At 28.8% G+C, this 14,635-nt stretch overlaps 1 protein-coding gene across 1 annotated transcript; it reads right to left on the bottom strand.

Moving 5' to 3' along the window:
* Positions 1 to 4,856: 4,856 nt before the first annotated feature.
* On the bottom strand, positions 4,857 to 8,505 carry LOC111678844 (DEP domain-containing protein DDB_G0279099). Its single transcript, XM_046947047.1, has 4 exons — positions 8,160 to 8,505; positions 7,397 to 8,021; positions 5,231 to 5,406; positions 4,857 to 4,879 (listed from the first exon to the last, which is right to left on the bottom strand). The coding sequence occupies exons 1-4, from the start codon at positions 8,503 to 8,505 to the stop codon at positions 4,857 to 4,859; spliced, it is 1,170 nt and encodes a 389-aa protein (XP_046803003.1).
* Positions 8,506 to 14,635: the final 6,130 nt, after the last annotated feature.

Raw genomic sequence — 14,635 nt, 5'->3', positions numbered from 1 at the left:
TGAACTAAAACTGAACTAGAACTGAACTAGAACTGAACTAGAACTGAACTAGAACTGAACTAGAACTGAACTAGAACTGAACTAGAACTGAACAAGAACTGAACTAGACTGAACTAAAACTAAACTAGAACTGAACTAAAACTAACCTTAAACTTAACTGGAACTAAACATTAGTATATATTCAAGGATAGACCCCAGCTTTATTTAGACAAGTTTTAGACTTATTGTTTTAAAATTACCAATCCTATGAACCCAATCAATGATAGGTTTTAAAAATTCAATTAAAACTCAATTTAAGTTATATAAGTTAAGCGGAACTAATAAAATTCATTGCGAATATAATAAATTATTGGTTTGCAAAAAATTATTTCTAATATTAAGATACAACTATAAAGACAACCACTAGAATACGTACAACTAACTATAAATTGTTTTTAAGCTTAAATAGAATAGCTACAATAGCACATATAATCTTTGGCTTTTATTAAGTTTTGCCATTTAGCTGTAACCTTTGGCTGATAGATTTTTTTCTGGATTTTATTATTAAATAAACTTTTTTTCTTTGTTAGTTAACCACACAATAATGTCTAAATCTTTCCAAACATAAACGTTTAAAATTAAACTGTTTTATAACCTTTCGGTTTTGAACCCAACAAAGTGTCTGCAACACAGATGGAGTCCAGTTGAAAGAGCTTTACTCGTGGTATTTTTTAATGCCTGGAGTGTTGGTTTTTTTTTTTATAAAACTTCAATAATACAAAGATGACACTTTCATAGTGTTTGTTGTAAGTGGCACGTAATGCCTGGTATAGCTACTAACTTGTCACACATACATATGTATGTATATTCTGTTATAAGTACTCTTTCAAACACCGGGTTATAATAGAAAAGTGTTGCGACTTGGGAAATATGGTTGTACATTAACAACAACTAGAAACACAAAGATGAAAATGAAAAGAATAGAGTGAAAAACAGGAAAAAGTTAAATTAAATGGCATTTAACGACATTTAAAGATGCGAATAGCAGTTATGGTGGTAGTGTGTCCTTTTATATTTTTTAACTTAATGTTTGTCGTTGCTGATGATGCTCCTGCTACAAATTCGCGCTGCTTTAATAGTTTCTTTGTTCAAAGTGAATCTTTTTGTGAACTGAGAAAAGAAAAAACACAAAAATAACAATGTAATAAAAGAAAATTAATTAAATAGAATTTTTATTGCAGTTTTATTAAATTAAAATTTCATCACCGTTTTTCTTAGGAAAATCTAATTATATTTCTCATAGTAGAGAAAGCATAGGAACAAATAAAATAACAAAATTATTGTAAAATCATTTTTAAGCAAGATTATTATTTTAAATTACCTTTATAGAATTAAAAAAAATTTAGTACAGTCCTTATTCTTTATTTTAGCTACGTTAACAAAAAACAGTCCCAGCAAAATGGTGAGCACATTGTTTTAGTTTTGACCATAGATATAAAACTATCTACTCGTATCTACTTAATGACTGACCAACTAACTCTTGACTGTGTTTTTCTTTTATATTTCCGTGCCGCGTAGCCATATTGTCTGACATACATTTCACAGTTAATAGCAGAACAAAAAAAAGGAAAACTGTCCAAATAAAGCCAACAAACCTAAACGTTGATTCAGAAAACCACGACTATCGAAAAAAAATTGCAAGGATAGAATCCTGCAATGAATACGAAGAGAAGATTAATAGAATGACATGCAACGTAATTTAACATGCAGTGAGGAATTGCACTTAGTTTGGAATGCGATTTAAATAAATTGAGGCTGGAAAGAAAATAATTGTTAAAATTTATAAAATTGCGGAAATTTTTGCTTGTTCGTTCTTTTACGAGTGATTTAATTTTGATTGGTTTTGTAATGGCAGGCAGGCGTTCATCAACTGTTAAACAAAAAGTAAAATAAATTTAGGAAATTTTTAGCATATCGTGTATTTTTCTATAAAAGCTTTTTCTATAGAAAATAATTATTTTTAAGTATTTTTTCTATAGAAGTAGCTATTTATACCATCTTATGGAATATCGAATATTTTCTGTAAAAAATGCTGTTTTGTAAAAAATAAATTTCGAACGCTTTTTGTATAAAAAAAACTTTTTTAATAGAAAACAAGTATGAATTTATAGTCGCACATTGCCGACCATATGATACCCTACACCAGTCAGTATGTTATAATTGTGGATTTTATTTAAATAAAGCATTTAATTTGTTTTATTGTAGAATATTTTTACTTTTTGTTGACCAAAAAAGAGATTTTCTACAAGAGGGCTCATAGGGGAGAAGGGGTAAATATGGGCCTATCCTTATAAATTTTGGTAGATGAATTAACGTCTACTTCAAAGTCATTTATGTAGATTTTAATCGTTTTATTAGTAATTATAAGTTAATTTTGACCTTCAAGTCATTTTCTGAAGGGGAGTTCGTATGGGGGCTAGGATCAAATGAGGCCTGATCACTATAAAAATTAGTATTGTCATTTATTGTTTTATAAAACTAATTTTTGCCGATTTTTGTTGACATTATAAAACAATTAACGTAATTATGAGCCTAAAGGCCCGATTCGGGGGTACGGTTGTATGGGGGCTAGGAGAAATAATGCGCCGATTTCAACCATTTTCAATAGTCCTTCAACCAAACAAAGAGTTTCTGACAATTTCATCAAATTATCTCGAAAATTGCGAACTGTAGCGTGCGCACAAAGTTTACATGGACACACAGACAGACGGACTGACAGACGGACATAGCTAAATCGACTCAGAAGTGATTCTGAGGCGATTGGTATACTTTAGGACCAATATTTTTGGGTGTTACAGTACATAATACCCTGCCCACTATAGTGGTGTAGGGTATAAAGATCATTTTAATAAAAAGTTCTATTTATAGAAGAAGTTTTTTTAGCTTTATTTTTTCTCATAGAAAAACTTTTGTTGCAGACGCAATTTTTTAATAAAACCTTTTTCGTAGAAAAGCTTTTCTAAAAAAGATTTTGTAGAAATAATTTTAACTAAAAAGCTTTTAATAAAAAAAGTATTTTTTCAATGCAAAATTATTTTTATAGCAAATGCATTGTTATAAAAATTATTTTTTTTTATAGAAAAGCTTTTTTTGCAGACGTATTTTTTATGTAAAAGTTTGTTCTTAGAAAAAGCTTGAAAAAGTATTCATTCAATTTTTTTACAGAAAAGCACTTTTTGCTAAGGCATTTTTTAGTAAAAACTTTTCTGAAAAAAGGCTTTGTAGAAATATTTTTTTCTGAAAAAAGCATATAAAAATATATTCCAATATGCAAATATTTTCTCTAGAAATAATGAGAAAGCTCTTTTTGGAGAAATTTTTCATAACATTTTTTTAATCTTTTTCAAATAATAAAGCTATTTTTACGACAAAACCTTATTTATAGAAAAACTTATTTTTTTGAAAATGATTGAATAACGGTTAAATAATACATCTCACCGCATAGAATCCTTCCCCTCATCTAAAAAAATAAATCCAATGAAAAACCGTAACTAAAACACAGACAGGAAGTTAAGTGAAATTATTTTAAACTGGATGGTAATAAACTCCTACCTCTGAATTTTTTCTCTCAACATTTTCAAATGTACACTCTCGTTAACTAACTATAAATTTAGAATGAGTAGACGACAGAGAAGGGTGAACAAAGTGTTTACATATACATATAAATTAAATTTTTATTCAAAACCTACGTTTAATTTGAACTTAAATTTTGTTACATTTAAAATTTACTAGGTATTCACAACATTTTGACCTCTTTGTCGCGTATTTTTATTTAGTTTTTTTTCATCATTATCTTTTTCTATTTTTCACTCAACATTCCATAATGGTTTCTATGGAAACACTTTAGTCATCAGCAACATAAAACAAAAGTACTAGCCAATTGTTTAAATTAAAAATTAGGATGAATGAAAATATGATATATTTAGTTCTTTTTTAGTTCTTTAGTTGAGCGCTTTAGGTTAGTCAATGTTTTAATTTAGTTAATTTATATGGTTTGTTTAATGTTTGTATAAAAGTTTAAAGTTTAAAAAAATAATTCGAAAATGTAGAAGATATTAAATTTTCATAGACTAGACTACAGTTCAGTCTAAAGTCTAGTCTATAGTCTAGTCTATAGTCTAGTCTATAGTCTAGTCTATAGTCTAGTCTATAGTCTAGTCTATAGTCTAGTCTATAGTCTAGTCTATAGTCTAGTCTATAGTTCTCTCGACTAAGAGCAACTCATCTATAGAAAAGTTCTCTCGGCAAAGAGAAACTTTTCTAGACTACAGAAAAGCTGTTTAGAATAAGAGCAGCTTTTCTATTGAAAAACTTTTTAGAATAAGAGCAACTTTTGTATAAAAAAGTCTTTTAGGAACAACTTGACTATAGAAAACATTTCTCAACTAAGAGCAACTTTACTATGGAATAGTATTCTAGACTAAGCTCAACTTTTTTATAAAATACTTGTCTTAAATATGAGCAACTTATTTTTTGAAAAGTTGTCTAGACTAAGAACAACTTTTTTGTGTAAATGTTTTCTAGACTAAGAGCAACTTTTGTATAAAAAAGTTGTTAAGACTAAAAGCTATTTTTCTGCGAAAACGTTGTCTAGATTAAGAGCAACTGTAAAAGTTTTGTTGAGACTGGCTGACAACAAAATTGTCTTAAATAAAGAGAAATTTTCGACAGAAATCATAGAAAATTAAGAAAAAATCATGTTTTCATTGAGAACCGCTTCTTTAAAAGCCAGACATCGTACTCCTTAAAAAATTTTTAGTAGGAAATTTTCTAAAGAAAATATATATAGAGTATAATCATGTTGCCTGTAACTAGTTTTACAGCAACTTTGTTGTTGAATCTGTAAATGTTGTATTTTAAAAAGTAATTTTTATAACATTTTAATCAGTCTGACAATGGTTACAGTAGGAACCTTAATGCTAGTCTGAACATGAAATAAATATTGCATTTGTTTGACGCAACTTTATAAATATTTTATAACAAATATTTGGACCAAATATTTTACAGGTCTGAACTTAGCTTTAAACACGCACACTTCCTCAATATAAAAACAAAAGTATGTCAATGAGTGTCACCCACAGAGAGACGGACATAACACATGTGTACGTTTTTATTTAGAGTTATTTGCTAAGTAAATGAATCAAAAAAAAAAGAGGGAAAAAAGGATACAAATTATAGAGAGATAACTCACCCTGTAATGTTGTACATATGATCCATAAACTTGATTTAGTGTATCGCGTAATGAAGGCACCATCATCCAGGACATTAAAGTTAGCAGTACCATTATATAATGTATTTGGCAATTTTTCTTCCGTAAACAACCATTGAGGTCCAGCTAAAGCTGCAATAACAATGGCCACCGATATGCTGAAATTAAACATACACATATGTATGTACATACATATATATAAACAAAGAAAGGAAACGTATAAATAAAATGACTGGATTGTACTCAAAGAGACAATATACATCCATCCATCCACATACATATGTATGTACCTACATAAACCCAAAAGCAAAAGAGATAAAAGAAAGAATTAAAACACTTTCAAATACTCTTTCAACTCAACATACATATGTACAGACAGAAAAATATTCACAATCAACAGTAATGTAAAAAAGTTGTTGTATATGCGAACATACATACATACATTTGTATATATGTATGTTAAAGCTGTATGTTTGCTTTTCATATATCAGTTTGTGCGAGGCTTTCTGTATACGGCACCAACAATACAAACAGCTAAAAGCAACAACTACAACAACTTCATACACAAGTACATAAATAACAAAACAACATGTAAAACACAAGAGAAATTACACAAAGCATAACGGATCTGTTAGTACTACACTATATTTGAAGCTTAGTTTTAAGCGCTAGTAAAATTAACTAAAAAATTGAACGAGAAAACTTATAAAGTGAAAAAAGATGAAACTGTGCTTGTAGCTAGTAAATAACTGTTACTTTTTTTGATAGACCTACATAGTATGTGGGAAAACTAGAAGAGTTCTATTTATAAAACAGAACAAAAGAGTAAAGTCAGTAGCAAAGCAATGCTATATATAGTTATATGAAATCCAAAAAGCCCTATGTTATATTGAACAAATTTTTCAGGAGAAGCAAAAAACCTTCTAAAATGATAAATAAACTAAAAAATGTTCAACATTTTCCTAAGTTAAGCTTTATTATTAAAAAATTAGTATTTGAAGAAAAATTTGAATTATTCGTTTTACTTAGGAAGATATGAAACTTACGCCCTTGAGAATTAGTTTTTCTGAAAACCAAAAGAGCGTAACTAATATTATAAAATAGTAAGGTTCAACATTTTTAACTTAATTCCAATCTGCTTTTATTATTCAAATAGGCCGAAACATGGAAGGCATAAAGCCTCTTTGTTTTCGCAAAGATTTTTAAAAACAGGAATTTTTCTTTGGAAAAATTCTAAAGCTGTAATCTCTAAATCGCAAGGACTCTCTAAAAGTGTGTTTTTTTTTAATATCAACTCATAGTATTTCGAACTTAAAAGTTCAAATATTTATTATTTTGAAGGTAATTTTAGAACGTAATATTTAAGAATATTGTTGATAGGGACGTTGATTTAAATTGTAGGATTGTAAAATTTAGCAGGAACATGTATTTTGATACGGTGCATCATAATCAATTAAAAAGTCGACTCTGACTTTTTCGTAACTTAGGGCCATTTGGATTTCATATGACGATATTCTACTTAATAAGTTATTTTTTATAGAGGGACTGACAATGATAGAATTTAGCAATAAAAATAAAGATTAGACAATAGACTAGACTATAGACTTGACTATAGACCAGACTTAGGCTAGACTATGGACTAGACTATTTACAAGATTATAGACTAGACTATAGACTAGACTATAGACTAGACTATAGACTAGACTATAGACTAGACTATAGACTAGACTATAGACTAGACTATAGACTAGACTATAGACTAGACTATAGACTATAGACTAGACTATAGACTAGACTATAGACTATAGACTAGACTATAGACCATAGTCTAGACTATAGACTATAAAGAAGGTAATTGAGCATAATAGAGAAAAATCGCCTTAAATATTTAAAAAAAATAACAAAGAGTTCCATTATTTTATTTCTATATAAATATAACAAGCTTAAGATAATGCAACCTTGTGTTATTTTTTCCTTAAACTACTTAAGATGATTTTTCTATATTGTGCTTCAATTACCTTCTTGTATTATTATCGCCTTATTTATAATGCAAGTAATTTTTAATTTTTTTAGACATTTGTGTAGCAACAATTGCAAAACAAAACAACAATAACGAAGGAATAAATAGTAGAAAAAAAAGAAACTTACCTGGCAGCAACAGGTGTTATAATCCATAAATAACCATTTGCATTGCGTTCTAAGGAGGAACAGGGGTATTGGCGTCTATATGTTGTAAAGTCATCTATTGCTGGTGTTATTGTAGCAGTTTGTTTAAAGTCATGATGTTGATGTGTCGATTGTTGGTGCTGCTGTTGCTGTTGCAGTCTTATATTTTTTTGTTGAACACCATTCAATTTACTGAGATTTGTACATGAATTATTCATACCAGCATTTAGATCGCTGGCCATGGAAATGGTACGATGGCCAATGCCACCCACACTACCTGCTCCATTTGAATTTGTCTTGTTGGTTGGTAGTTGATGTGATTCCATTGTGTAACCAGTTGATGGTATGCTGCCGGAGATTGTATTTATAACACCCAACATTGTGGGTTCATTAGAATTGTTTTGATGAGTGTTGTTTGTGTTACTGTGAGAATTATTGTTACTGTTGTTGGAGTTATGGCGCTGTTGTTTGCGTATGTCACCATCAGTGGCATTAGCAGCCGATACCAGTGATAGAGTTGAAAGAGACGATGCTGTATTTCTGGGCAATGTTGCATACGGCGATTGCTGTAAATAATATTGTGAAGTACGTGGACATTGTGGTCGTTCTATAGATGCATGTGTTGTAAGTTTATGTTGATGTTGTTGTTGTGACGATTGCTTTTGTAAACTGTTATGATTGTGCATTATATAGTCGGAATCATTTTTTATTTTTTGCTGCTGTTGTTGCTGCTGCTGAGTTGTGCTTGTTTTTAATAATGTTGATGATGTACATTTTGTTGTTACTGCTGTTGTTGAAGCTTGGGTTGTTGTAGTTTGACTTAGTGATGTTGACGTTTTTGCTGTTGTTGTTGTTTGTGAGGAAATGCAAGATTTTACTAATGATTGTTGTTGACCACTAATGTTGCCATTTAGTTGTTTTTGTTGCAGTTGTTGTTGCTGCTGCCTTAACTGTCCTGTGGGTAAATTAGCATTTGTGCCAGAAGTAATTTTTATATCACAACCACCAGCACTAGAAGTAGCACAGTCTGTGTCAACACTATGTGAGGATGCCACACGAAATACATTTGGCACTGTTGGATAATCGCGCATAATTTACTTTATTTTTTGGTTTTATCTATTTCCACACTAAATTTTCCACTCTACTCGGGCCACACAACACCATACACTACCAACCATCAACCGACAACCAACCACTACCACGACAACTGACTAAAAATCTAATATTGCAAAAATAACAACAAAAACATATGAAAAAAAGCAACAACATAAAAAAATTATGTAGAAAAAAATTAGAGCATAAAAACTTTTTGGTTGGTTCAGTTTTGTTATTTCTTTTTTTTCGTTTTTCTATTAACTAAACAGACAGACAGTTACACACTTAACTGACACACGCACTCACTCACTCACGCACACATACAACGGAAATGAATATACACTCAAAAAACTTTAAATTATGCAAAGCGTCGCAATGTATGTTGTGTTTTTGTAATTATGAACATTTTTGCGAATATTATTATTTTAATTTTGTTGTGTCGTACGTAGTACAACTTTAGTTTTTGTTCATTTTTTTTTTAATTTTTTTGCTTTGGAAAAATTAGTGTGAGTTAATGTTATTGTCGGAATTTAGTTTCGCAAAAAGTAATTAATTTTTTAAAAAAAACTATTTTAATTTGTTTGTTTAAATATTAAAATAATTACTGCTCATTATACGTTTGTAGAAATTTAATATTATTTAATATGTTGTATATATTTTTAAAAAATTTGATTTAAAATTAAATTAATATTTGATGAATGTGGCATTTTATTATTAGTAAAGAAGTGCATACTTTAGGGAATTTATTTACCCTACACCACTATGGAGGATGTTTGTTGTACTAATGCGTTTGAGCTCACGATTGTAAAAATATTGGTCTTATAAAATTTTGCTATATTCTTGTGTCCGTCCGTCGGTCTGGTTGTGTGCCCATAATTATGTTAAATGTTCTAGTATGTGAACAATAATCTACAAAACTTAGTTTTATAGAACTTTAAATTACAATGACAATTTATGTAATAATCAGGTCAGATTTTTTTGTATAAAGGCTAGGGTAAGCCTTTATACAAAATCACCATCAAAAATGGCTTGATGGAAACGTAAATTAATTTTTTACCCCCTCTTGTAGAAAATCTCTTCTTTTTACAATAAGTAAAAACTGGGTTAAAAACCAAATGTTATGTTATATTATTTAAAAAATAATCCAAATTTTTAACATATTCACTGGTGTAGGGTATCATATGGCCGGCCATGTATACTCAGGCACATTCATACTTGTATACATTAAAGTATACAAATCGAAACAGAAAACTTTCTCAATCGATATAGCTACATCCGTCCGTCTGTTCCCCCCGGGGGCATGTTACCTTGATGAACCCTCCACCTTGGTGTTATTGCAATACCGGGAAAAAAGAGATGTTCCCAATACCTCAGTATGGCTGGGACTATAAATTGGTACAGTCTACTCCCTGGCTTAGTCCTTGCATAGATTAAAAAGGGAAAACCAGAGCACCACATAATCTAGTTGACGTTACTTCGGGATCCACGTAGTGACTGTGTTTTAAACCCAAATTCGCGGGGAGAGAATGTTAGTTTAAGGACTGATATATCCTAGACCTAATAGCTTGGATAATCCCTCTTCGAACAGATCTGTGTACAAAGAGGCATATGCTGGACAGTTGAACCCGATCGCTTTTGGGACACCGATCACGTTATGGGACACCGGTATATGCTTGGTAATTGTCAGGTTACTATTATCCCGTATTGCCTTTTATACCGTAGATCGATCTTTATGATCATAAGAATGAAACTAATGCGATGGATTATGTGAACGAGTGAAAAAGTCTCTATATATTGGAGATTAGTGCTGATTGAGTTCCTAGGTCTGTTGCCATCTCAACAGGATATATTGATACATGCTACGCGACTTTCTGTCGTGGTAATTACTGAAATTATTGACTTTTGAATTCTTACTTCCTTTGCCATATTATCGGTTCATAAAAGAGGGATCCTGATCCATTTGTTGGGTATTTCGGACTTCCAAATACGTTTCTAGGTGCTGTTGCTGAATCAACAGAGGCCATCCCAGCTGCGTAGTTGTAAACAACTCGGAAGTTAAGCAACAGTGCAGCAATGATCAGATATTAAATAGCTCGATTTCTTCAGCAAAGTGCTTGTACATGGACTGGTCAAATCCATGTACAAAAATTGCCAATTCAAGATGTGTTTAGGACTAACATCAGCACAAACTCATAATACTCTTCCCCCTGTAGGATATAAAAATGACCAATTCTGGGATAAAAAAAGGAAAAATTACATATTTGTTTTGTATTTTTTGAAAGGACGTTTTAAATACAAAACTACTTATAGTAGTATATATGCAAAGCTTTCGATATTTTCAAAACTTCTGATCCGTCCCTTACTCAATATAGAGTTGATTAAGAAGATTTCAAAAATGTAAAACATAACTTGAGATATGTAATTTTTCAATAGAATCACAGGTCATAGTGTCAATTATGACCTCTGAAATTATGGAAAGACAGACATTGCACAATAGTCCATAGAGTAATTCTAAGAAAAAACAAATTTGTTATCAAAAAAAAAAAAAAACTGATTTAAGAATCATTAACAGTTCTGAGCCTTAAAATATGCCAAAAAAAATCTTGAAAAATGTGTCATTCTTTTGTAAAATTATGATCATATATATATCAGCAACGATCACCAATATTTTTCCTGTTATGTTATAAAGTATGTTGTCCTCTTTAAAAAAAATATATTTGCTATGTATTTTTTGTTTTTGTCATTTGATAGGATCATAAAAACAATAGAATATCCGCTTCTGAAATTTATTTTTGTTTTTTAATTTTATATCCTAGATCACTACAGCTTTTACTGGTCTTTACTGACTTTTGTTACTCATAGCAATGTTAGTCCTACATTTGAACTTAAGGCATGAATATATTTTGTTACGTCTGTCTATATATCTGTCTGTCTGTCTTACAGTCCACATGTATTTTGTTATCAAAATACAGGCCATTATATTGAATAAATTAAGATGCAGCCCAATATTACAGACTTCTGAAAATTTTTATTTTAAAATATTATACTCAGATCAAGATTTTCAATTGCATGTTGGGAACTGAAAGCTTAACATTATATTTGTATTTTTGACTGCATACTTGTATCTCAAATAAAGAATATTGTTTTATTGCAGAATTGGTCATCTCGACTTTTTTACTTTAAGTTATACAATTGCTTTCTGGAAATCAGGATCACCTTAACTGGTGGCTCTAAAGGAGAAAATTACTTGTACAAAAATGTTGACAAATAAAATATTGATTATAAAAAAAGTACTTTGTATGTAATTATCGTTTCATTAAGATATAAAACACAAAAATGGGTTAAAACAAATTTCTACGATATTTAAGTGTCGCAAAACATTTTTAACAAAAAATATTAAAAAAAAGTTTTAAAATTTTTAATAAATATTGTATCGAAATTGATATTAAAAATTTAAAAATTTAATATCAATATTTTTGTAAAAGTTATTTTCCCCTTCGAAGCCCTGATGCCACCAATTACGGTGATCCTAACCCTTCAAACTCCAGTTTTAAACTTTTAACAATTTTGTTAAAGCAAATTTTAAAATTAAAAAAAACCTTTCTGTGGCTTATAGACAATTAAAAAAGGAATAAAATAGTAAATAAATTAGGTCGATTTCTCTTGCACATTAGCGTTACCAGCGATTTGAATATTGAAAGATTTGGATATTAATTTTTGTAAAATTTTTATAAAACAGGCTTTATTTTTAAATGTTATGCATTTTTGATAAAATTTTTTTCCGAATATAAAATTCATGATAAAAGAAAATATTTAGTTTAAATTTTAGACAAGTACAATTATTTTAACCCATAAACTGTGAAGATAAAGCTCAAGCTAAGCTTTGAAATATTATTTTGTTTTCAATCAATTTAAATTTAACTTAGATAAAATACGTTAAAATATTTTTTATTGTTCAAAAATTTCCATAATATATGAACAAAATCGATTCCATTTTGCGAGAAAATTGTGGGTGATAAAGTAAACCTGTTAACATTTCAGTTTCAAAAGCTAAAAATTCATAAAATTCAGTCGAATTGGTTTGAAAAATTTATCACAAATCTTCATTTTGTTGGTCTGTATTATTTAAGTCAAAAATTCGTTTGAATTTAGTTTGTTGTTTGTGTTAAGATAACATTTTGTAGATAAATTTTCGTAAAAAGTTTTCTTGTTTAAGAATGTATTTTCGATTAAAGTTAGATTTATAGGAAAAATTTATAGAAATAATTTCCTAAAAGTATGCTTTAATTTTTATACATTTTTTTATTTCAGTTATATACTCGCAACATATTCACTTAATTATGAAAAAGGACACGTTATCTCAAATTCCAGATGTAATGGAGAAATTCTAAGGCCAGAGTAGCATTCAGCAGGACTCAGTCCTTTTGTTTAAAATTTTGTTTTAATATAAAATTCACATAATCTTGTTAGTTTTAATATTTTAAAAATTGTATCCAATGTAAGCACTAAATTTAAGTTTTATTTTCTAAATATTTTATTAACCCAACTTTTTTTTAACTCATGCTTAAACAAACTTTTTTATTTACTTATAAATAAGTATTTTTTATCACCTTTATTTTATTTATTTTTCTTTTACTTTCTTAATTTTCTTTTTCTTATTATAATTTTTCTCGATTTTCAATCAAATTCTTAGAATTTATTTTTCCACATACTTCCTAAGTTTAGGTTTTTTATTTGTAATTTAGTTCAACTTTTTTATTTTAGTTTTAACTTTATTTGCTTTGATAAAGTCTGTACTTTATCCTTAAAAAAAACAAACAAATATTTGTTTTTGTTATCCTTTATTTATTAGTAAATCCTTTCTTATACTGTTAATGTTGCGTATTTATAACCGTATCGTTCAAAAGTTTACATTTAACTGATTTTAAAATAATTTGAAGTGAAATACCTTTAGATATACTTTTACATGCTGACACGATGACGAACAAAACTTTGTCAAGTTACAAACTTCATTATTATGGTCTAGTTGCAACATTTCAGCATCCAGCATCCAACACAAACATGTTGTGAGTGTAACCCGCTCATAGCATCCTTTTTATAAGCTTTAACCTTCTTATCGAACAAAACACAACATGTGGATGTATGAAAAAACAAGAAAATGAAAACAACAACTACAACTCAAATCATGTGTTTAAAAATGTTGAAAACATTAAAAAAAGGATAATGAAGTTGATGACGTTGTTCATATATAAATGTATGTATAAATATGCAAGTAAATATTTTTGTCGGTTTTTCCTTCTTTTAGACAGTCATTCTTAACTAATTTAAATATTTTCATTTGTTATTTTTATCCTTTTGATTTTTGTGGTAGTGACATTTCGCGTGTCTGCGTGTGTATGCGAGCTGCTGTTATTGTTTGACATATCAACATCTTTAAAAATTTAAACACATTCTGTTTGTTGTTCTTTTAACGTATTCGTATGTTCTCTTAGCCGCTTTCTACTGTCTTGTCTATAATACAATGTTTGTGAGTTTGTATTTGTGTTTCCATTCTTTTGCTATTTGTAATTGTATATATATATGTACTTCTTTACTTTTCTGTAGTTGTTTTCTTTTAAATATTGAGGCAGGTCGTGACTTCATTTTTAAAATAAAATGTTTTTCTTTTGTTGTTGCTGTTTAACAGAAAGGCGATTATTATCATTTAAAACTGTTTTTTTATAAAATTTACTTTGTATTACAATATAAAATTAATATTGTTGTTTTCTTTAAACGACATAAATGTTAAATTTTATGAACTGATAAATATAAAAAAGTATTATACAAATCTAATTAAAGTTTATCCTTTTTAAGGACATAAGATATTGTTTGCATAATTTTTCAATTGATTTTTATAACTTCCTAATAATAAGAAAATATAAAGAAAAGTTTTATCAAATAAATATAAACTAGTTTTCAATAACAACATGTAATCATTTAAAAATATTTATACTCTCATTTATAAGAATACTACTGCTTATTAACTAACTAACTAACTAACTAACTAACTAACTAACTAACTAACTAATTAACTAACTAACTAACTAACTAACTAACTAACTAACTAACTAACTAACTAACTAACTA

Source organism: Lucilia cuprina, chromosome 3, assembly GCF_022045245.1.
Source record: "Lucilia cuprina isolate Lc7/37 chromosome 3, ASM2204524v1, whole genome shotgun sequence".
Taxonomy (NCBI): Eukaryota; Metazoa; Arthropoda; class Insecta; order Diptera; family Calliphoridae; genus Lucilia; species Lucilia cuprina.
This window is presented reverse-complemented; position numbering and strand designations above follow the sequence as displayed.

What these genes read in the sequence shown, in the direction of transcription:
- LOC111678844 (XM_046947047.1), bottom strand. Translation starts at nt 8,505, where the DNA reads ATGCGCGATTATCCAACAGTGCCAAATGTATTTCGTGTGGCATCCTCA. An exon ending in ATCAACATTATTAAAAACAA is followed by an intron (nt 8,022 to 8,159) that starts GCACAACTCAGC and finishes ATGCATCTATAG; the next exon opens with AACGACCACAATGTCCACGT. An exon ending in CATATGTACAACATTACAGG is followed by an intron (nt 4,880 to 5,230) that starts GTGAGTTATCTC and finishes CAACATTTACAG; the next exon opens with ATTCAACAACAAAGTTGCTG.